Source organism: Vidua macroura, chromosome 13 (assembly GCF_024509145.1).
Source record: "Vidua macroura isolate BioBank_ID:100142 chromosome 13, ASM2450914v1, whole genome shotgun sequence".
Classification (NCBI taxonomy): domain Eukaryota; kingdom Metazoa; phylum Chordata; class Aves; order Passeriformes; family Viduidae; genus Vidua; species Vidua macroura.
Genome location: NC_071583.1, coordinates 11,952,246 through 11,977,173, shown reverse-complemented (window position 1 = coordinate 11,977,173; position 24,928 = coordinate 11,952,246). Strand labels below are relative to the sequence as shown.

The 24,928-nt window shown below is 47.7% G+C and overlaps 1 protein-coding gene across 1 annotated transcript; it reads right to left on the bottom strand.

Annotated features, from left to right (window-relative positions):
• Positions 1-4,204: 4,204 nt before the first annotated feature.
• RAB7A (RAB7A, member RAS oncogene family) lies at positions 4,205-24,675 on the bottom strand. The gene is made up of 6 exons (XM_053989598.1): positions 24,582-24,675; positions 8,560-8,620; positions 7,342-7,468; positions 6,333-6,551; positions 5,699-5,827; positions 4,205-5,561 (listed from the first exon to the last, which is right to left on the bottom strand). The coding sequence occupies exons 2-6, from the start codon at positions 8,610-8,612 to the stop codon at positions 5,466-5,468; spliced, it is 624 nt and encodes a 207-aa protein (XP_053845573.1). The 5' UTR covers positions 8,613-8,620; positions 24,582-24,675; the 3' UTR covers positions 4,205-5,465.
• Positions 24,676-24,928: the final 253 nt, after the last annotated feature.

Genomic DNA, 24,928 nt, shown 5'->3' with positions numbered 1-24,928 from the left:
ATGCTTTTTTTTTAACTAGATAAACCGATATACATACATATATTTGTGTATATATATATATAAGCTTCACACAGAGAATTCTCTTTATATATGCATATATATTCTCTTTATATATGCATACATATATAACTGGAGAAAGCACTGTTTGCACACTCATGTATATATATAGAGCAAGAACATGTCAGATGTTCACAAATGTGCATAATTCTCTCACTCCATTTATATACATAGACCTCTGCTTAGAAAGGGATGAGAGCTCTTTGCATACAAGTTTGCCTGAAATATATATATTTTTATATATACACACACATAGGTACATGTGCATCTACAGAGAGAGAGTTGTTCTCACACACACACTTTTCTATAATACACACACACACACACATATATGCATATATACTATATATGGAGGGCAGAGAGAGTGACCTATTCATTCAGCTCTCTCTGCATGGATATAGATATGGAATATCACCAAGATTGTTCATACTAACACAAAATCTCTTCTGCTATATATCCACATTATATCAATACATATTTCTATATATTATTACATATATAATTAGAGATATTCACACACGCAGTATATCCTTAAAAACACACAATGCCCCTTCTCTCCCTGCATGCACATATACATATTTGTGAAATTGTACACATACATACAGTGAAATTGTCAGCTGCTCAGTCTTTCTCTTGCTACACACACGCACACATATGTGCATGTGCACAAATATGAAGCACATGCACTATTCACACACACACAGCATTCCCCATGTCTCCAGCCACACACACTTTATTTAAACTTTTACTTATATATGTAACTAATTCTTATATATGTAACTGATTGTGTGTGTGTCTCTATTTTCTACCATTCTTCCCATCTTTTCCTTTTTCTTCCAAGAGGGAGAGAAAGATCTACACAGAGCATGGTAAAAAATATGCCCATCACATCCCTCCCCCTGTAAAAATGCATGTGGGGTATCTCTGTGTGTGTGTGTGAGGCTGTGGTCTCTCCCAGCCTCTCTTCTGCCCCCATATATAAAATCTGGGATGCATATACAGTGTGTGTGTGCATGTATTGATCTGGACATATAGTCTCTGTCTGCATGCATGTGTGTATGGAGAGCAAGCACGAGGCAGCCAGTCATTCCCCCTCCACACAAATGTTCCCATATCCACCTCTACATCCAATTTATTTAGATATTTATTTATGTGTCTGTATTTCCTTTCATTTTCTTTCTCTGTCTCCCTCCCCCTCCTCTCTTTCTCAAAGAAATATAAAGATAGCTAAACTACACACACAGAGCTGCATGTAAATGACCCTTTTATATAAAAAAAACAGAGAGAAATAATGAAATAATATAGAACCATATAAAATATTTAAATATATATAAAATAGATGCAGAGAAGTGTATAAATAGTAAGAAAAATCTCTGTGTGTAGACAAAGAGAAAAACCCCACACCCATAAAAATACAAGCATATATGTATAAAATAATTTAAAATGTGTCTGAATGTGTGTGATCATCTCTGTCTCTCCATGTATGGGGGCAGTAACTAATACACAGACATACACACCTTTGTATATGTGCATATCCATGTAATTAATATTTAAATTTTCTTATATAAATATATAAATAAAGTATATATGGGTGTAGCCATATCTATGTGTGAAATAATTTTTTCTCCTTCTCTGAGTATATATATATATATATATATATATATATATATGTATGTATGAAGAAAGAAATACTTTATGCTACATGTGTATACATGGGTAAGGCTGCAACCACACATGTCTCAAATAGAAACCTGTAACTGACTCGTGCTGTGTCTCAGCCTTGGGAGATTTGCCTGTGTAACACAGCAATTCACACACACACAGCTCCGTGCCTGTGCTTCTTTGTGCTCTCCTGCTTCCCCTGCTGTTTTGCTCTCCAAAAGATGTGTCCTGGGAAATAAATACAGACACACATTCCTGCTGGTGTAACTGTGTTTGAGTGTGTAAACAGCAAACACACGCGTGTTTGCCTAAAAACCTTTGCTGTGCCTATAGAAACCCGAGCATGTTTCTGTGTTTGTATCCCGTATTTCCCTCTGGCTGTGCTCCGGGCGGGGGTCCCTGCGCACCTGGGGCTGGTGGCGGTGGCAGCCGCTTGGGGCTCCAGGAGTGCAGGGACGGGGCTGGCACCGAGCCCGCTGTAGTGGCTGCGGCTGCAGGCACCGGGCTGGCAGGAGGGCTCCTCCTGGGGCTCAGGGCAGGCTGCAGTGCCGGGCAGGTCCAGCCCTGAAGCCCGGGCAGGTGGCACTGCCAAGGCATGTGGGAGAGTTCCCGTTCCCGCCCCAGGCTTCGCAGCTTGGCGTCTCCGTGCCGCCTTCCACGTGCCAGCGCCGGCGGTCGGCCTGGCATTCCTTTGACACTACTCCCCCCACGCAGCCCCTGCAGCACAGATGTGGTTGTGTGATTCCCCAGCTTTTATATCTGCACATGGCACAACACAGCTGCCTTCTGAGCCCTTCCAGCCCCGGTGGGAGCAGCCACCGTCGCCGCCAGGCCCCACACCTGCCGGCTCTGCCCACCCCGCCCTGCCGCGACCTCGCTCAGCTTCACCCACTTCAATTCTGAGCTGGCTGTAGCTTTTCCCTCCCCTCGTCCAGCCAGGCTCCTTCTTTGGGTCTCTCGCTCCTGCCCTGCCAGGACTTCGGCAAAGTGCAAAACCACACCTGAGCTCAGCTGGCTCCACGAACCAGCTGAGTGCCTCAGCCTCTACCAGGGCCTCGTTTCCTCTGGGATTCGCCCAGCAACAAGTCACCCTTGCACCCACTGTCATTGCAGCAGCAACAGAGGTCATCACAAAAGTAAAAGCCATGAGACTCCAATGGTGCAGGGCGTGGTTTTAAGTGTGTGTGTTCCCTGCAGCAACAGTCAGTCCAGCTGGCTTCTCCAGGCCCAGGATTCTCCAGACCACAGTGATGACAGTGATTCATGCAGAACACTGGTCCCCATCTGCGACACCACCACCTCTGAGTTTAACAGCAGGACACCAATTCCCATGCTGCTTGCCTCCTGTACTGGTTTTTGTACACTTGTGTGTATTCCCACATGTAAAAACATTGATATGTAGGTTGCAAATGGAATCCTCCCCTCCCCTGAAGCATCCATAACATCCTGTGGCAAGGAGCCCCACAGCTGTCCGACCCCATCTGGAGCACTCTGCCTTGGGTTATTGCCAGTTTATCTGACTGGAAAGACATTAAACACAGGCTTGAAGGCTCAGCCACAGCCCTTGCAGCCTCAGCTCCACTACCCAAGACCAGGCAGAGGGCTGCAAAGTTCAGACCATCTCCTTTCCCCCCTCCCCCAACTTGGCTTTCTCCACATTCCAGCTGTGTCCAAAGAAAACAAGTGCAGAGCAACACTTTAAATGAAGATGAGCAGAAGGTCCAAGTCTTTCAAAAAGCATGAAGACAGAAAAGTGGTCCCACCAGGACACACTGTTAGTGCAGTTATTTGAGATTGATGTGGACAGCAAAAGCCTGGTCAAGTAAGAAAAGTATGACAGGACAGCACTATAAAATAGGATATGGAGCACAAAGACTGTTAGAAAGCTCTTGAAATAACTGCCCTCGTTTCACTGTTTTCCATCTTCCTCTGGGTACAGTTGTCAGCTCAGCCTTGGTGAGTGCAAGCAGAGGGTCATACACAGCATTAAGAAATTAAAGGCTTAACTTTGACTAGGCTGGACCACGGAAAGGCCCTCAACTCACTCCAAGGAATTCCAGGCCAGCCTTGCTGGTGAGCAGGAAGGGCTGAGCCTGCTCTGCTCACACAACCCCTCCAAGGGGAAGGCAGCAAGAGCTTTAACAGCCTCTCCCAAAACACACTGGCTGTCCAGGACATATGCCCAGAACAGGGCTGAAGGACTGTACTCACTGAGGGATCTGATCCAGCATCATTCCTGCCCCTGCAAGCAGATTCCAGAGAAGCAGAGGGGTAACTCTCATCTTCCCCAACACTTTAGCAGTGCCCCAGCCAAGCAAGCAGAGCTGGTTCACCCCACTCTCAAAAACCCATCTGGAAGGCACAAAGTTTATAGTAAGGAAGAAGCAGAAATGTCCTTCATTTAGCAGGCATTGAGGCTTGCTGGAATGGTGACTAGACAGAAGAAAGCATGTTAGTGGAGGAAAAAAAGAGTCAGAAACAGGAGTAAACAAGAAGGTTTGTTCTTGTTAAGTTTATTGGCATCATGTTTGTTTCTTTACATAAGAGCTCAGCCTACGTACTAGAATGTAGACCTCTGGAAAACAGGTAGAAGGGCTCCATTTAAGCAAGCTACAAATGCAAGAACAAATACCAGGAAGAAAGGAAGAGAGGAAAGGGACTAGATTGCCAAGTTTTTCCATACCAAAAATCCAGATTAGCAGTCAGTAAGAAGAAAGGGAAGATTCGTAGTCCAGGTCATTCCTCAAGAAACAGCTACCACACCCCAAGTGGGAGAGGAGCTCCTTCCACAGCACAAAGAGCCACAGGCACACCTCAGCTCTGGCTCCTCATGCTTGCTCCAGGATGGCAGGAGTTAAGCAGTAGGGGAGGTGAACAAATGAGGTCATTTCATAGCTGTATTTAATTTTAAATCCAATAATCCAGTGTGCATATCAATGCTGTTATGCAAATCTGAGAATTTAGATACAAGGAAGCCAGACAGATTTTTCCAGAAGATGAAGCCTTTTTGGCCTCAAAACAAGAAGGCTTACATAGTTCAACTCTACTGTACAGAATACTGCCTCTATCTGGACTCTGTGTTGCTAGCACGCCGCAGGTCACAAGTGTCCTCCTCACTTTCTACACAACCTGTGTTTCAGTACTTGAACATGTAATTCAGGAATTTTACACTAATTTATACATTTTTAATTGGTTGCATATATTAACATGTACTATAAGATTTTTCCTAAAGAAGCATTACATAATACATGGATACTGTAAAAAGATCTGATTAGTTAAAAGTAACAAGCATTAACAGAGATACATACAAAACTCAACCTAGTCTGACTGAGTGCTGAGCTTGCAATGAACTATGGGTAATCAGCCTTTCCAATTGCAGCCTTCACAGGGGAAAACACGAGACAGTTAAAAATGTATGTAACTTGTTACACAGATTACCTGTAAACAGTTTCTCTCCATTGGACACCTGGAATTAGATTCAGTTCCAAACATACATAACAGTTTCCATTTTAAACTAAGAGAAAGGTCTGTTACCATGAAGTGTGATGTGGATGGTGCAGGGACGTGAGCTCTGAAGTGCAGGACTCAGATGCTCATGAGAGATGGGTGGATTTTGGCAGCTGGAGATGCAAATTTTTTTTTTTTTTTTGTAATTTCATTTTAAACACAGAAGAGGGGCTGTGTGTTTGAAGGCCTAAGTGTGATATTTGTTTGTGAAGGACTGTGCTCAACCCCTCCCGCTCCCCTCAGCAGCTGCAGCTCTCCGCAGAAGCCTTTGCTCGGTCAGTCTTGTCTAGTTTGATGGGTTCAGGGAATTCATTGTAAAGTTCCACTTCAGTTTCCTAGTGGGAGAAAAGGAGGAGTTAATGCCACAGCTCTGCAGACAGCTCCCAGCATGCAAGGAGCTGGGGAAGGCTGGGGGTGAGCCCCAGGCTGCCCACAGCACTGGGGCAGGGCTGCACGCTGCCCCCCTCCGTACCTGTTTAAGTGCATTTCGTGCAATCGTCTGGAAAGCTTGTTCCACGTTAATGGCCTCCTTGGCACTGGTTTCAAAGTAGGGGATGTTGTTTTTACTGTAGCACCAGGCTTGTGCCCGTTTTGTGGTGACCTGGGTGGACAGAGAACAGCATCACTACCTTCTGCTATGCAGGGAGGGGTTTTATTTTCAGGGCAAGGCCAGAGATCCCTCATATCCAACCAGAGCAGCTCTGACCTCATCAGACCCGCAGCCTTGAAACAGAACACAGGATACCACTTCCCATCACCTGACAGACCCAGCCCCAGGGCAAGGAGGACCATGCCCAAGGATGATGAGACCACAGAGCACTGGCTTGCTCCCATAGGAGCTGCTCAGCACATGTGGAGGAGGAGAAGCAGCTCCTTTCCTTGCACCTCCCCAGGAAGCTGCTGCAATCCTTCCACCAGTGGGCAGGAGCATGCTGTGCACAGGGGTCTGACCTCTCCAGGCAGGAGAAACCCTTCTCCAGTGGCAGACATCTGAGCCACTCTCAGGCACCTCCCACTCCCGTTTCTCAGGTAACCCTCCTGTGTTTCTACAAGGTCTCCCACTCCAGCAATTCCTTAAGAGGAGGTTAGTAAGTCCCAGTACTCACTTGTCTGTTTTCTAGGTCAATCTTGTTTCCCAGCACAACAAAAGGAAAATTCTCAGGATCCCTTGGACTGGCCTGAATGAGGAATTCATCCCTCCAGCTGTCTAGGGTTTTGAACGTGTTGGGAGCCGTGACATCAAATACCAGCACACAGCAATCTGCTCCCCTGTAGAAGGCAACTCCCAGAGACTGAAATCGTTCTTGGCCTGCTGTATCCCATATCTGGAGCAAAAGACAGGGCAGATAAGCCAGTTCTACTCTGACACAATCAGTCTGCAATTAGGGCATTAATTCCAAAACTCCCCACTAGGCACATATAGTCCCCAGCTAGGCAGATAGCAGCACCTGCAGGCTTGGGGATTTCTGTAGGCACTAAGCATCAAGAGCCAGAAACACCTTCTAAAGATAGTTGACCCTTTTTGTGTTCAGCCTCAGCCAGGGACATATCCTTGTCCTGGGCAAGCAGAACTTGGGTATTAGGGTTAGCAGGTGACCTGCCTGCAGTACTTGTATGCACCTGGATATCAGCAGAGTCCAAACACTCCTCTGATGGCTGCAGCTTTTGCTGTGTTGCAGTCAGTTTCACCATGGAGAGATGAAAGCTGCAGATATCAGAGACATAAGCAGGCTGGCAGGTTAACACTACACCCACAGGACTCAGGGTGACACGAATGGTTGACCTAAGGAGTCCTTTCCAGTTCTTGGACACTAGGGAAGTGAATCTTTCTAACAAGATCTAGTTTACTGACAATACCAAATCCAGTTTTTTGAACAGGGCCTAGCAACACTGTTGTTAGCTGAACCCAGATTAATCTTTGCATTCCCTTGTTCAGTTCATGCAAAAATTTGTAGAGAAGCCCAGAGGCACTAATGTCTAACAGAAGTTCAGTGCAAACAAGAGTCACACCCAGTACACTGATCCCTACACCAGTCTGGGCTACACCAGAGCAGATGCTTCCATACAAGTGGGGTGATGGCACCCCTTGCAGCAGGGAGCAGAGTCCCTCCTTACCTGCATTGTCACTAGCCTGTCATCCACCATCACCTCTTTTGTCAGGAAGTCTGCACCTATCGTAGCCTTGTACTGGTTACTGAATTTCTTGTTCACATACTGGTTCATGAGCGATGTCTTTCCCACTCTGCACAGGAACACAAAAGAGAAAGACTTTGTAGGCTGTTTCTACAACAATGTTTGAGTTAACCATCCTGAAGAGAACATTCCAGTGCCCTTCATTGCCCATAACCTCTTGGCTTTTCAACCAGGGAAAAAGCACCCACCTCTGCTAGTAGGGGCTTGCACACCAAGAGATGCTGAGGCACCAGCTGAGCAAGAGCATTAGCTACCCAAGGATACAAAGGATTACATCCTGAGAAACCTCACTTCCCCATCACTAATCTGATCCTTGGTAAGGAACAGACATCACATTATGACCATGACGGCAATTTTGGAAGATGAAGTGCTTCAGAGAAACCCAAAACAAACAGTAATCTTCAGCCTCTGCAGAAGGAGGAGGTGGAAAACCAGACACTCTCAGATGGCAACAGCTCACAAACACATCTGCTAGGCACCCAGAGGTGGAGATCCTTCCCAGAGAGCAAGCTCAGAGGCTCACATGCCCTCTGTGTGGCTGAGAATCACTCCCTGAATAACAGCTTGCTGGGGACAGTGGTATAAATAAGCCTTATGTCATGGGAATCAGGTTACAGCCTGCACAGCAAGGAACCTGTGACAGCAGAGCAGACTCCTTGCTGAGAGCACAGAGCAAAGCCTTTCACTCCAAGGGGCGTGCTCCAGCTAGCCCTGAGAAGCAAAGCAGATGGCTCAGTACAGACTATGTCTCTGACAGAGACAGAATTTTAGGAAGTTATCTAAGAATGCTTACTAGTGGTTTGGGGGTTTTTTAAAAATAATTTTTTTTTAAAGTGAAACACTCATTCCAACAGCACATGTCCTCCTTGCAGAAGGCTATTCCACGCTGCTACTCCAGTGGTCTGCCCACCACATTTTCCCCATTTAATATTGTGGCAGGACCTCAAGATACAAAACTGCAGGGATACATTCAAAACAGAGGGCAGTGAAGTTCTTAGACCTGAGGTAACACAGCTATCATGGGCTGTAAAATATCTCCTCCCAGCACTGCTGATTTCTTACAGTGCATCCAGGCTTCCACTAGTCAAGAGCACTGCTCTGCCAGATACAGATTAGCATCTTAAAGGCTCTTCCACTTACCCAGAGTCTCCAAGGATGATTACTTTCAGTAACACTTTCTTCCTAGAAGTCATCTTTCACACTAGAAAGGAAGAACAATCCCATCACAAACCATTAGTATGTCATTCCTCAAGAAAGCAAGCAGCAAGTTTGAAGTCTGAGAAACCTGACTCCCAGCAAGGAGCCAGTGACAGGCAGGGCCCAGCACTCCTGAAACCAGACTCCAGTTCAAGGCTACACTCAGCACTGACCAGGTGTCTGCCCACTACACAGGCTGGGCCATGTCAGATCAGTAGTGGCAATTTAATACCAAGAGGTAGATGAGCTGAGCACTTGTCATTTACTGTACCAAGACCCTTCTGGATCCCATTTCCAGGCCATTTGGTAGATAGACTAGCCCAGGCCACCTCCCTTGACTTGAGGCAGTGCAGTAAATCATACCAGCTCCCAACACAGACTAATAATTCTTACACATGAAAGAACCAAATCCCAAGGACATGCTGTGGTTGAAGCAGCTGCAACAGCCACACAGAGCAAACTGCTACCAGACTGTGGCTTCTCTGAGGGCACAGGAAGATGACCATTGCCACCTCAGCTTTGGTGTAATAAGGTTACAGTGACAAACCTCTACATTCAGCCTACTGATGGTCATCTACTCCATTAGATGATGACTTGTTTGTTCAGTTGCATCCTGCAACTGAAAAATTTCATAGGCAGGAGGCTCTAAACTGGCCACTAATGGTCCATCCAGTGAAAGAGAGAGCTGAGCTTCGGAGTTCCACACTCATCTGCTCCCAGGTCTCCTTCAGACCACTGAGGCAGCTACAAGTTCATCAGCTGCAGCAGGCCTGAATACACTTCTGGATATTCTTTAGCATGGTGAGAGCAAGTACAGGGTCTGTCTAGTGGCTGAGCACACCCCTCCTACCCTGAGGCCCTGCTCCACACCTCTGCAGAGGGGGTGGGCCAGCCACTCTTATGTGCTGGATCAGATCACAGACCCTGTTCTGGTACTGACCAGCTCCACAACACAAGGACTTGGCTTTCCTGAAAAGCCCTGCAGGTTCAGTACAGAAAGAGGAGCACAAGATGGCTATAGAAGATCCTTGACAACAGGCCTTGGTATTAAGCCCTTATATATGGACTTGCTTACCCTAAAATTCCCATCCTGCTATATATACCACATTCATTACAGCACAACTCCTACTCTTCAGGAGCTATTCCTGATTTTCACAGCTAAGGAGGCCTTTGCTTCTACAACAGGGATTTATGTCTTCAAGCAGCTTGATCCTTATGTGCTTCCTGGGATACACAACAGCCTAAGGTGTGGTAGATAACTACACCCATTTCACCCCACTACTACAGGAGGCTTCAAGCTGTAAAAGCCTCTCACTAGATGCAGACCAGTTGCAAAAGAGCTTAATCATCTCAAGCTTTGAGGGTTAGAAGACATGAAGTGCTTTAGCCTTTGCTGTCAGTGAATGCTGCAGAAGCTGAAGGAGCACCCCTGCAGCCACTGCAGTGATGCACCTACAGCTACACCTTTTTGGACTGCACCCACCTCAGGGTCACAGGGTTGTTTAGGTTGGGAAAGGCCTCTAGGATCATCTAATGGGTCCAACCATTAGTCCAGCACTGCCAAGCCACCACTAACTCATGTCCCTCAGTACCACAACTACACAGCTTTTAAAAGCCTCTGGGGATGGCGATTCCACCACTGACCTAGGCAGCCCATTCCGGTGCTTGACAGTGCTTTTAGTGAAGAAATTTTGCTTAATATCCAACCTAAACCTCCCCTGGCACAACTTGAGGCTGCTTCCTCTTGTCCTGTCACTTGTTACACCTGGGAGAAGAGACTGACAGCCCCCTTCCCCCCTCCATCTGGCTACAATCTCCTTTCAGGTGTTGTAGATCCATGAGGTTCCCCCGAGCCTCCTTTTCTCCAGGCTAAACACCCCCAGCTAGTGCCAAGGAGACTTGTGCTCCAGCCCCTTCCCCAGCTCCCTTGCCCTCCTCTGGACACACTCCAGCACCTCAATGTCTTTGTGTAGTGAGGAGCCCAAAACTGACCCAGGATTTGAGCTGTGGCCTCAGCAGTGCCCAGTGCAGGGGGACAATCACTGCCCTGGTCCTGCTGGCCACCCTATTGCTGACACAGCCAGGATGCCACTGGCCTGCTTGGCCACCTGGACACCTGAGGTCATGTTCAGCTGCTGTCAACCAACATCCCCAGATCCTTTTCCAATGGGCAACTTTCCAGCCACTCTGCCCCCAGCCTGGAGATGCAGGGGGCTGTTGTGACCCAAAGGCAGGATCTATCTTTACCTTGTTGATCCTCACAGCACTGGCCTTGGCCCATTGACCCAGCCTGTCCAGATCCCTCTGCAGAGCCCTCCTACCCTCCAGCAGATCAACACTCCCACCTAACTTGGAGTCATCTGCCAATTTACTGAGGGTGCCCTCCATCCCCTCACCCAGAGCATTGATAAAGACATTAAACAGGACTGGCCCTAGCCCTGATCCCAGGGGAACAGCACTGGTGACCAGTTGCCAGCTGGATGGACCTCCATTACCCTCCACTCTCTGGGCACAGTCTTCCAGCCAGTTTTTTATCCAGCAGACAGTGCACTTGTCCAACCATGAGCAGCCTGCTTCTTCAGGAGAATGCTGTGGGAAACAGTGTCAAAGGCTGTACTAAAATCCAGACAGACCACATCCACAGCTTTTCACTGATACACTAAGCAGGAGTGCATAGGAGACAAGGTTGGTCAAGCAGGACCTGCCTTTCCTAAACCCATGCTCACTGGGCCTGATCCCCCGTGTCCTGTCCATGTTGCATGGTGGCATTCAAGGTATCTGCTCCATAACCTTCTCTGGCAACAAGGTCAGACTAACAGGCCTTCCACAGATCCTCCTTCTGAACCTTCTTGTAGATGGACATTTCATTTGCTAATTTCCAGTCCACTGGGACCTCCCCAGGGAGCCATGACTGATTGAAAGGGGCTCAGGGAGCACTTCCACCAGTTCCCTCAGTACCCACCCACAAAGCCACTGAGTCTTGAGTGTGTGTCTAAGTCATGTAGCAGGCCTTTTCCTCATCCTTTCAACTATGTTTCCCTCCACATCCGATGAAGGATGGGGATTCCTCTTAGCTCCCCTTTTGTTGCTAATGTATAAAACCACTTTTTATTGTCTTTTACAGCAGTAGCCAGATTAACTTCTAGTTGGGCTTTGGCCCTTCTGGGTTTTTTTCCTGCATAACCTCATGATATCCTTGAGATACACCTAAACAGGACTCAGTGCTGAGGAGTGAGCAGCAGTGACAGGTCACCCACAGGGCTCATGCCACCCTTAGATGGGTGTTACCAGATGCCAGAGAGCATGTGGAGGACAGTTTCTCCAAGTGTCAACACCTCTTTTCCAGTGAACTGCATTGTTCACTGATCCAACTGACAGCCCAGCTATGCTCGCCAAGACAGAGCCAGCTGAAAGTTGTCAGCAACACCAACATTCAGCTCTGCTTCTGTTCTTGCACACACCATAGCTTGTCTCCCCTATAGAACTCTATGGGTAGAACAGACCACAGAAACCTCTTCAAGCCTGCACCTCCCGTGTTCACAAAGCACACAAGGGACACTTTTGGCAGCCAAGCCAGAGACTTGTGCAGCACAAGCAGCCCAGATGGAGCAAGAAACAAGTGAACAGAGCTTTAAAACAGCTTAAAGACAGCTGTGTACACTGAACTGTCATGAAAAACATCTGCATAGGTTCAGGTCCAGTGCAAGTCACCTGATTTCCTCAGGACAGAGGAAAACAACTCACCCAGAAGTGGCTGTGCCAGAACCCAGCATGCTTCTGGGAACTGTTTCTATTTTCCTCAGAGCATTTCCAATATCACTTGCTGCTTCAGCTCACTGCCTCCTGGTATTTGAAGCAGCTTTGGACAAGCTGGCATTAGTTCTCATGCTTAGGGAGGGATTTGCAGAGCCCTAAATTGCAACACTAAATCACACTGCATGCTTATCTCCCAAGTTCAACATAGCCTGAAGTTCCACTACGAGGGGAGGGAAAACTGCTCTGTCAAGATTCATTACCTTAGAAGTAACTCAGCTGAGCAACCACCTGCAGACATAGGAAGTCAGGCTGAGTCAGAGCTGACACTGCCTTCTTGTCATAGCTGACAGGCTACCCAGCAGTGTGAAGGGCTGTCACTGCCCCATCAACACCAGGCAGGTGAGACACTCAGCTTCCATCCCAGGTGATGCAACGGATGTGAGCCATAGCACAGGAAGAGCTGCTGCAGCCTCATATTTGGTGTGGGCCATGAGACAGTGAGGAACTGCAGCCCTGCCAGGGACCAGCAGTGGACACTGCCCGGCCTCACACCCTTGTTCTACCAGGCTTGACTGATACTGCCTTGAAGCCAAGTCAGTTGATGGGCCAAGCCCTCTTTAATAATCTTCTATTGCAGGTATAAACAGACCAACACTTCAAAGTTATTCCTTGCCCAGTACAACAAGGAAACACATTTTCAGGTCCTGTAGAAAATGGTTGAGTTGAGATAGGCTGGGATCCCACTGACTCAGCACTAAGACTGTTTTTCACTATATAATGCAGCTTGTCTTGCCTCATGGTATTTGACACAATTACTCCAGCACAGCACCCTGTTGAGGCACACACCCTTCAGATGGCAGTATGAGAGCTCACATGGGGCTTGTGTCCAGTCCCGGGAGCACTTCTGAAAAAAACACTTCCTTTTTCAGAGGTATCACAAAGAAAAACTTGTTTGTTAAGATTTGATCCAAGACTAGGCTCTGTTTCACACTGCATGCAATCTTTTTGAGCGAGGTCATCTGCATGACTGCTCAGAACACAGCCCACAGCAGCACACCCAGCCAGCCCTGCTCAGGAGCCACCGGACACTCCACATCAGCCAAGGGCTGATCATCAGCATCCTTCCTCCCCCTGGCTTAACTGGTGCCAAAGAAATGACACAGCTGTCTCTAATACAGGAGAGGAAACCTTGCACTCAATTTTTAAAGCCTATCCTCTAAGCAAACAAGCCATTAATGATATGCTGACCCTCAAGAAATTAAGCTGGTATAGCACACACTGTGCCACAATACTGTTAGTGCCTTTAACACTCACCTGCAGGAGTAGCAAGGGAAAATTGCTAACACCTAACCTTCAAGTATCACTGGTTTAGCTAATCTGAAAGGAAGAGTCAAAACCCATCCTATGAAGCTTCACAGCACTACAGCTCAGATGCAAGAGCAAATAAAGCCTATGTCAAGTCTAATTAGGTTTCCCTTGTTGCTTCAGAGTACATTACAACTGTCCTTTCCCTTGCTATATTAAGACAGCTGCTTTAACTCAAAGCAGAAATGGAGGGTTACGAATTCCTTAGAGATGTTCACGTGTCAAGTAACAATGCAGGCATTTTAATATAAATTGGGTTGGTACAAGCAAGGAACAGTAGTAGTTTGCATTGATGGCTCACCAGACCTCAGATTAGCTATGCTTTAACAGAAGCAGGCCTTTCAAAAGGAATATTCTAAGTTGCTCATGGACAGTTTCAGAGTGAAAGCATCTAGCCTTAGGGGAATCTCACATCCTTGGAAGACAAGGCTCCCTAAGCAGCAGCATACCCATACCAGTTCTGAAGCTGCTGAGCAGTCTTTTCAGTTTCAGCTTTGCTACTGAACAGTTGGAATCACAATCCTAACATGTCTATAGAGGCTGGAATGTTTGACCAGGAGCTGCCTGTTACTACAGCTATCAGCCTGCCACCTGCACCTTCTGCTAGCAACCAGCACAGCGCTGAAGTGAGGATGCTGGCCAGCACGTCTTGCCTTGTGTCCTCTGCCAGGAATATTTAACACCACACCAACAAGGCGCAAAGTGGTAGGGCAGCAGGCATTGAGCACAGCTAAACTCACAGAGTTATGGATGCCTAGTTTTGCTCCCTGTCCCAGCAGGCAGCAGAAGAGTAAGCAGGTATCTCACAAAAAGGTGTATTTGAGCCTGAAGCACTGCAGCTCTGTTCTGGGTGCCATGGCTGATAAGCAGAGCTTCTACTTTCCCACTATAGCACAGGTCCTTTAGCAAAAACACCCACCACGAACAAGGTGATGTGGACAGATCAGGTCTGTTAGGGGTTACCACACATGACAGCATGCTCACCACAGTGACCAGACAAGAGCTCTACCCTTGTGCTCTGGAAGAACCTTGTGTCCTGAAATGTGGGAAAAGTGTCCCAAAATGCAGCCAAGTGCACTTTTGAAACAGAAACAGCACCTCTACTCACTGTTCTCTTGCATGAATGTCTCTGTACTACAGAGAACTATTTTTATTCCCTCCCTCCTCCCTCACCAGGTTTGGCATTTCTTCAAGGAAACTGAAGCTAGAAATATTATTCAGGACCAGCTCAGTCAGACTGAACCAGTTCCCTCTCAAAAGTATCAAGATCCCTAGCACATTTGACATCTCAAGGGCTTATGTCTGCTTGGATCTTCAGCCACTGAAATGAGATGGTCACTGAATGTTTATCCTGTTTTTAGAGGACCAAGCACACCAAACAGTCTGGCACATACAACTTGCCCCATGGTCAAACTGTACCTTGCAATGCTTTAGCTAAACCTTTGAGTAGATAAATTGGAGAAAATTCATGTTTCAGCTACTCTGAAAAAGCAAGGCTTCATCCTGAGGAAAGGCATAGCCTGTTATTGCCATTAGTTAACCAGAGTCACAGTTCCTGGTTGCAGTGTCCGAGCAGTCCAGACACTCTTTGTATTGAAGCCTCAAACTCCAACTGCAGCAGAGGCCCAGATGGGGATGAACAAGCTTTACCAGTTACAATTTAACAACAGCTTAGTTCCCACTGGCTGGTCAGACAGACATTGCTAACAAGGTGTCAGCCAGTACAAAGCTACAAGTGACTGCCTGAACAGTTCAACACAAATCTGAGACCAACAGATACCAACATTTAACACATCACTTGCATTCTCCCAAGAGTGACACAGCAAGTCCTGTCTTTTCAGCTGGGCAAAAGCACAGCAGTAGCCAGAAGACAATCAGCAGGGGCTATTAATTTCATATCAACATGGCTTAAGAGATGCCAAGCTGCCTTCAAGGAAGAAACTAGAAATACAGCTGCCTTTGATGTTTTTGACTGCTACAGAGTCTGCATATTTTCCTTACCAAACCTGGGTGCTCTACAGGTGGAACATGTATCCAGCATCCTCACACTGAGCACTATTACAGAGACATAGGAAGTTAAAATAGCAGGTTGAGTCGTGCACTGACAAAGGCTGCACAAGCAGGACAGTACTGTCTTCCACTCCCATGACAGGACTATCAGGAACTCCGCTTTCCCAGCTCACTGGAAAAATACCATTGAGAAAAGCCTCACATTTAGTGGGGACACGTGCTGTGTCTAAAAAGGAAATCAGGAACATCTTGTAATCTGGGCTGACACCTTGCAAGAACTGCTCCCTGTAAATAGGTTGTTTTTGTGGGCAATGGGCTCCTACAGTCCATACAATCAGAGGTGCCTTCAGGCCTCACAGATTCACCATGGAGTAGCAGTCAGTTCAGGTACAGCCCATACCAAAAGCAGCTGGTAAGATATTCCTGTGACAGCTTCACTGAAGGGTACACTCTAGCTGCTGTTCTACAGTAGCATCTAAAAACTGATTTCCACCTCCTTCTTCCCAACACGTTTATGTTGCTGTTCTAAGCAATATATTCCTTCCTGCTGGTACCCAGCCAAAAGCTCAAGCACAGCTCCTCATTCCCTCCTCAAGAGGAGCAGCTCAGCTGCCTGCTGAGCTGCTCCACCAAGAGCAGGCTTCTGTCCAGTTGGTACCTTTCCCAGACAGCCCTGTGAGGCAAAAATTACCTCTGTTCATGGAGCTGGAAGCCTCAGCTACAACTTAATTTTTGATACCTTGTGTAAAACATTATATTGCAAGCTGTCAGGTGTAAATACACTGTCCAGTATATCCCACCCCCATCTGAGAGTCCTATGCCAAAAGCTTCACCTTCTTGAAGAACAGCCTGGAGCTTTAGATGCCTGCTAGCACACTGACATGGTTCAGATCAAAACTGAATCTTAGAACATGGTTCAGAGTCCCAGAGGAATTAGCTTTTTAGACTACATCTGTCTGCAGTAAGTTTCCACCGCCTTTTGAGGGCAGAGTTGCAGCCACCAGTGCTGGAGCAGCTGCTCCAGAGCTGAGTGAAGATTAGGAACCAGCAATAGCAGCTCAGCCACATGGCTTCAAGTTCTGTTGATTGTCTGCTTCAACACAGGCAACAAATCAGTGTGACATGGTGCTAAAAGCCAACTGACATGGTCTGAAGTAGCTCCCAGAGGGAGCTGACACCAGGCCTACACAAATATTCTGCTGCGTCCTGATCATGGGTAACATGCTCTTAAGACAGTTCAGTGCTAAAGGAAGAGAATGGTGGGGCAACATGCAGCTTGGAGAAACAGGCAGAAAACCCAGCTGGGAAACAAACTTTGGAACAGTTTTGAGCCTAACAGATTCCTGGTGTGATCAAGGAAGGTCCAGTGCTGGGTTAGACACTCTTATCAGTGGTAGTAAGGTTTTAGCTTGCCTCAGACATCCCCTCAATCCCCAGCTGAAGGCTCTATCACACATCCCTTATGTGGGCAAGGACTTGGAGCTCACTGGAAGGAGACATGCCAACATCCAGCTTGCCAGAGTCCAGACAACACAGGCAAGGCAGAAGTAATGCCACTGGTAGGAGCCATGTGTGCAATGAAATTGCAGGACTTGCACATGAGAAGGGGTCTGCCCTGCCTGAAGTCTCAGCTCAGCTGTGGCTCCCTCAGGACTGAGATTTGGAGAGTGCTGCATTCCTGAGAGACACTGATACATATGATCAGTTAGGCTCAAAGCCCAAGTTCTCAAAGGCAAGCTCTTCAGTCCAAGCCTCACTGATTCACAGGCCTGTTACACCTCCTGGCATTTTTCCAGATGAGAGCTGTTCTATGCTGCACAATGTTTAAATACTAGCTGTGGATCTGAACAAGGTTTTGACTGTAAAGCTGCCGTAATTAATTGTGACTCTACTATATAAAGTCCAAACTACATAGCCCCACCCCAATGCCAAAAACTGATCTCTCATTTCTACTGGTTTAGGTATCACAACAGCTGCCTTCTCGTGAGGAGCCATCACGTTGATCTGACTACATGGTTTGCAAGTGGGAGCAAAACAAGCATGAAAATGCATTTGCTTACAGCATATGTTTTTCCATGTTCGATCAGACCAACAGTGTGCTTAAGAGCAGTGGGAAAGGTCTGGAGGACATTTCTTGCTGTCTACAGGAACAGTACAACACCCAGACTGCTGCTAAGCCTAAGATCACAGGAGCACATGTAGGATCTTCCAGAGGTGATAATCAATAATCACACTGAGCCAAATCGACAGAAGGAAGGGAGTAAAGAAAATGTCCCCAGGGACACAGCCAGCTGTGCTGGGCAGCCACCTTGGGTGGATCACTTTGCTACTCCACAACCTGAGGATGACTCCCATTATTCTCCACAGAGGGTAGCAGGTATGGAGACTGCAGCTGTGGCAGGAGAAGAGGCCACAAAGATCCTTTTGAAGCTAAATGCTACACACTAACAAGACCAGGATTCCCAGAAAGCAAGCCAGGGCTGCTGAAGTAGAAGTCTTTTGCTTATAGGAAGACATCTTAACAAGAAAGACAAACCCAGAAGCTTCACTGAAAGCTGGATGTTTCCAGTCATGTAGTCCACTGATTCCTCCAGCAGCTAAATGGCCCTTACACCACAAAATATCCTCTCAGGATTGGGCACACATACCCTAACAGACTGATAGCAAGTGCCCCAAGATCTTCTGCTACCTTCTCTTGGAGGCTCAAACCATGTCAAGAATGTCATGTCACTCAAGAATCAGTATTGCTGTGCCCCTACCTTCCAAGTAAGAAGCAGTTCCCCTGTTAAATCCTACAGGATTTCAGGTAGTTCCCAGCAGATTTCCCCCAAGGATAAAACTGTTACAAGAAAAGGCATGCTTGCTTTAACACCCCTCCCCCTTTATCAGAGCAAGCTTAACTTCCCCTATTCTGCCCTGGGGGAGACAATCTCAGGATGTGGGAGGAGAGTTGAGCACATAGCTGGCTGCTGGGAGACACTAGGCAACAAGCCATGTGTCTTGACTAAGGGCCTTGCCTACGCAAAGCACTGCAGCTACACCAGCACAGCTTCCATGATGCCTCTACCACGACGGCCTCCTTGGTGGACAGCTTTCCAGTCAGCTTGAATTAACTGGAATGCAGCTATAGTGCTCACACAGCCCAGTTTATACAGTGGTGTTTGTTGGCCTTTTGGCACAAAGCACCCAGCTAGTGGAGCCACCCAACAGTTTTAGTAACCCTGACACAAATATCAAGAGCCTGGTACAGTTCTCACATCAGGCCATACCCTGAGTGACAACTCCCTTATTGCTTTCTATAAAACAAACACGGTGCCAGAGGCAGCTGGGTTTTAATCTATGTGTCCAGAAGATAAGGCTGTCCAATTCAAAATATTCTAAGTTAGCCAGGCCACTGACAAACAGTTGAGTTGTTAGATTTTTACCATATCTGACAGTATTTTTTAAGTGCCCAGATTAATTTCTAGTTTTGACTACAGTATAAGTTTTCACAGATTCCTGTGATGCTTTCAGTTTCAGAAACACAAATAGATAACTTTTGCAGTGGTAAGCAAAACACAGATCTTAGACCTTGTCAGTGGTAAACAAGCCTTGTTTATCCACTCCTGGCTGCCAGAATTCCTAGAAGCTGGGCAGGAAACAAGAGACTAAAAGGAGACTTTGACCAAGTCAAATGACAGACCCTTAGGAAGTCTGCCAGAGGCTGTAACTTACACCTGATACCCAGATCTGAGAGTGAATATTGTGTTTCCTGCAACATAAGAAGCTTGACAGAGGAGAAAGGACAAATACTGATGGAAGATCCTACTAGCAGACTAGCAGATGCAGGGAAGCACCAGATCAACACTAATGGCAAAAGCACTACTCCTCCTTCCAGGAGGTCCTGTTCTCAGTAATGAGTCTTCTAGAGAGGAAGCTTTCTCTAGGGACAGGTTGTAATCTAAGAACTACACCTTGATCTGTGAGCAGAACTCTTGATCCTACACACACTCAATACTATGCTAATGTGGTTTGCAGAGCAGGAAGGACAAGTATTTCAGTACCAGCATGGGAGTGCAACAGGTAGCTTGCCATGACAGCTGAGTCAGTGACTTACAAAGAATTTGTACTGTGGATACTCAGTTTCACACTCATACTTTATACCCTCATACCTCTTGCACAAATCCTGCATCAATACTTTACCACTTCACCTATTCTCTTGATGAAGCTCCACAAAGGTCCAATGAAAACCTCACTTGCATGGTGAGGTTAAGAGAACTCTGTGGGCAAATGGCATCTTGTTAGGCAGGGGAAAAGGTTCTGGCCCAGGCATGTCTCAGCTAAAACCCTCTCACTGCTCATGCTCAAGACAATGCCACCACTGTGCCAGTTTGGACTCCAGATATCATTATCCATGTCTGGGAGCCGAGTGACTCAGCCCACTCAAGGGAGACAAGCACCAGACAGGTTACTTTGAAGAGGATTCTGCTTCCAGCTGGAAAGAGTTCAAGGGCTCAGCACAGACTTGTTAGATAAACTTGTAGCCCAGTAACCAAGGTCCAGGTACTCCAGGCAGGTTGGCTCTGAAGGCAGCTCCAGATACTGGCCTCCACTTTGGTCCACCACTTCACTAGTCCACCTCGTCTCTCAAATGACCAAGTTACAGTATATAGGACAGACTCAAGAAAAATACTGGGTTTTTCAATTGACATTAAGAGGATCTACTAAATTTCATTTAACATTTTCTCCTTGAAACTCATGCAAGTACAGTTAGACACAATTAGTCACCTTAAATTGTCATTTTAAGTGGTTATGCAGAAGAGCAAATCACTCACTGTATCAAGTGCCTTTAAATCATACAGATAGAAATCTGTGCCACAGGTTTACACTTCAATCCCATCTCAAAGGCACTGCACCCTGTCCTGAAGCTTCACTGCCCTACGAAGACAGCTACGGTCTCAGTAACAGGTTTCCTGGCAAGAGAAGTCAAGACTACTGGAGATAAGCTGTAAATCAACACACTTCAGTGGCCTTGATGAGCCTGCCTCCCTTCCCAGGGTCATTGACCATGAGGTAGCAACAGCCGTGTTGACAAAGCTTCCCCCACAGACAGAGCGCTGCTTGCTGGCACTGAGAGGAGGAGCAGCCTCGCAGGAGCAGCGCTCACAGCAGCGATGACATCACCAGGGCAGATCTCCGCCAGCACAAAATGCAGCAGCACGCTGGGCTGAGAGCTGCATCCCTACCAACAGAGAGCAAAAGCAACAAGCACACCAGGAGCCAGAGGGGAACCAAGCGACACAGGGATATCCCTTCAGCACCTGCTATTTCTGAGCAGCACGTGAGCAGCTCCTGACCTTGGACGCTCATTTGTAAGCTTTATTCAAGGTGCATTTAAAGAGAAATGGGACCTTCAGTTGAGCCCCTCACTGCACAAATAAGCACGGTGTATCAACTATTGTCATTCAATTAATTATCTATATCTAATTCAGTTTTGAGATGCACAGCTCGTGTTTGGACTGATGCTGCAGAGAGTGACACTTTTATCCTCACAATCTCCAGTCACAGCTGTATCTGAAGGCAGACTGTTACACAGCAACTACAAAAGATCATTTTAGGAAGCTGCAGAGGGAAGCCAACTCAACTCTAACTCATCAGGCAATTAAATTGCAATTATCAAGACAATGCTGTGCAAGAATGAAGTACTTCAGCATCTGAGGGATGCAAGATTGCTGTCAGACAAGCAGCACATGCTAGTGCCCAACCAAGTTCAGCATTTAGGTAAGGTCTTAGCTGGACTCCCTTCTGTGGAGGCAACAATCTTTAAATTACTCTACAGCTCTGCGAAGGAACCTTAGGTTCACCAGAGCCCAGTAACAGGGACTTCAGAGCAGGTCAGTTCACAGCCAAGGAGAAGCCCAGAAGACATAAGGAAACACTGGCAACGTGTGAGTCCTGTACTTGTTTCACAAAGGTTCAGTTTACTTCAGTCACTAACAAAATCGCTGCATTCTGAAGGCAGGGACATGCAACAATAAGTACTTGTGAGCCCACATCATCCAACAGTTTCGGAGAATGAGAACATCTAAGTGCCCTATTGCATAGCCCTTATTCTCGAGCCAGGTACCTGCAAACCTTCTCTCACAATGCAGCATTTAAAAACACACCCTAACCAAGCACAGCCAATTTTGTTTACAGCCAAATGTTAAGTTCTGTGTGAAAATGAGACTGCTTTATGCAGAAGTCAGACCAAAATTCCATACATGTTAGAGACAGAGTTATTTATAGTTTTGCACAGATGGTTTGATGGCAATTGTTATGTTTCCTCAAGGACAAGCTTTGCCAGAGATTTGCTCCAACAGGTAATTCTCACAAGCCTTCCAACACAAGTATCTTACAACACGAGCTTTAAGAAAGTGCTGCAGAAAATAAATCTGGTAAGCCTCCTGGTCACAAGCCTTCATTTTGATCAGCAAACTAAGCAAAGTCATACCTTTCCCATGTCACTTCAGAGCAGAGCTTGTACATTTACACTTTCAGTTGAGGATCTATCAATGTTCTAACATGTCTGTGCTATTCAAAGAGTTGGATTCCCTGGCTTTGACAGGAGGGCCAGGATGCCTGTAGTGCAGACTCTGCCACACAGTTATTTAAATTCTTAACTTGTCACCCTGAAGGTACAACTCAGGGTATCCTGTTCCCCACCTCTTCACTCTGGTGACCAGTGACAGGATAAAGAAAACAGCATGAAGCTTTGTCAAAGCAGGTTTAGGCTGGATGTAGGGAAAAAGTTCTTCACCAAAAGGGTGGCTGGGCACTGGAACAGGCTCCCCAGGGAAGTGGCCAAGGCCCCAAGCCTGCCAGAGCTCAAGAGCACTTGAACACTCTCAAGCACATGTGGGGGTGTCCTGTGCAGGGCCAGGAATTGAACTTCTATGATCCTTGTGTGTCCTTTCCAACTCGGAATATTCTGTGACTCTATGCTGAGCTATTATGAGGGTGTTTGAGGACAAGGACCACTGCATGACACTACAGGGAAGAAGAACATTTAACACAGCTACTCCCTTCCATCTTATCAGTTATACTTCACACTACAGTTTGGGAGAGCAAGAAACTGCTATGAGATTTCAGAAGTCTTCCTTATTGAGGGGTCAGATTAGCCCCATAACAGCTTTTCTACACCAGACATAGGGTATTAACATAACAGCACAAAGAGTAAAGAAAAAAAAATCCAAAGCCCACAAACACACACCCCAAACAAACAAACAAGGTAGTGCTTGAAATTTAACAGTATTAGAGCTGTTTTAATTCTGAGGACTCAGGCCAGGCAGGCATGGTGGGTCCACTCATTAGTGCATGGAGGGCAAGTCATGTGTTCAGTCAGCTGTTGGGAGTCACAAGGGAGAGGGAGAAAGAAAAGTATACTTGTTCTTCCTGAGTTAAGTACAGCAACGAAGCCTTGATTATTTAACAAGGAATATTCAAATTACTCCACCCACTTTAACCTCAAATTCAGCTCCTGAGAGAGCCGGGTACACTTGACTCCAGCAGCCTGGTTCTACTGGAACCATAGCCAGGCTGCAGCTACTATTCACATGCCACTGGTACCACCACAGCCTTCAAGTCACAGCCAGACAAACACTGTGGCACAGCTACTTATATACCATTCCCCTAAAAAGAGAAATCTCCACTTCCCCAAACCCAACACCCACATGGATACAGACTGTTAGGCATAGGCCAAAGCTGGCCAGCTAGTGACACGTACTGAAAGCTTAAAGGTTCCATGCTGGCAAGTGTCAGACAAAGAACAGCTTGCTTACAGCTGGGGGGGGGCCTTCATTCTGTCATGTGTTCTCAGTTTACATATAAAAACCTCATACACACAGACCACAACAGCTCTGCTTATCAGCAAACATTTGTAGCTTTCCAGGAGATAATGCTGAAATTTCCAGCTTTGAGAACAAAAGGCCGAGAGTACTAGGTGAGACACACATTTTGGTGCTGAGGTACCTATCCTACTTCAGATGACAGCCGTTTTCACTACTAAAATAAGCCCTCTATTTAAAGGGAGTGCAATTGTCTTTAAGTACAACCATCAGGCATTTCCATATTTATTAGTCTCTCTCTCTCTATATATGGAAACTAATAATGCATCTATCACTTAATTTACCTTATTATACACTCACAGACAAAAGCACTTCTAACGTCCACTCTAATAGCTCTTAGAACTGACTCAAGCTTTACACACACCGACAGCTACTTTCGCAATAACTGCCAGTCTCCTCTTTGGCCAGCTTCATTGCTCCCGGGGCTGCCGGTTCACGTTAAAAGCGCTCCCCGCCGACCCCCGAGCAGCGTTTCACCGTCCCCCCCACAGCCCCGGCCCTCCTTCGGCCACCGGCTACCCCGAAGCCTCGTCAGGCTTCGCGAGGAGCTACAGCAGCTCCGCACGGCACAGACAATGCGCTCCCTCCCCGGGAGGCATTGCTCGGGCCTCCCCGAGCCTCTCGGCAGCGGAGGCTCCACAAAGGCCCGGCGAACCGCGCATCCTGGGAAAGGCCCTCGGGGAGGAGCCCCGTCCTGGGGAGACCCCCCCCGTATTGTCCCGAGGGCAGCGCCGGGCCCGGCTCCAGGGAGCTCGGCGCCGGCAGCGCGGCCGCCTGGGCCCGCCTCGGGGCGGGCAAACGAGCCGGGTCCCGGTGCAAAGCCGGCCGGGAGCACCGAGACAGCGCCGCCTCCGCCGCGGGCCCCCCGGTGCCGGGGAGGGGCCGCGAGCGGCTCCCCCGGCCCGGGGCGAGGCCGCCCCCCCCCATCCCCGTAGGCAGCGCGCGGAGCCGCGGTGCCGCCGGGCTCACCTGGTGCTGCCGCCGCGGCCCGACCCCGATCGCTACGCCCCCCGCCCGCCTCGTCGGCTTTAATGGGCCCCGCCGCCTCCCGCGCTCGCTTCCGCCTCCCCGACAACTTCCGCTCACGGGGCCCCGGCGTCACCGCGCCGGGCGCGCGTCACCGCGGGGCCCGCCCGCCATGTCAGCGCACCCAGGCCGGGCCGTGTGCGGGACGCCGCCCCGGCCCCGTGTCTGGGGAGAATAAATGCACTGGTGCCGCCGGAGCCCGCACGCAGGGGAGGGGTGCGGAGGGACCTGCCTCCCCCGCGGGCTTCCATCGCAGCAGGGCAGTGAACACCGCACCCTGGGCCGAGGGG

Excerpts from the sequence above, each read along its gene's own strand:
- RAB7A (XM_053989598.1), bottom strand. The coding sequence starts at position 8,612 with ATGACTTCTAGGAAGAAAGTGTTACTGAAAGTAATCATCCTTGGAGAC. Across the intron at positions 7,469-8,559 it reads ATCATCCTTGGAGACTCTGG|AGTGGGAAAGACATCGCTCA; the intron begins GTAAGTGGAAGA and ends GTTCCTGTGCAG. Across the intron at positions 6,552-7,341 it reads ACAGGCTAGTGACAATGCAG|ATATGGGATACAGCAGGCCA; the intron begins GTAAGGAGGGAC and ends CTTTTGCTCCAG.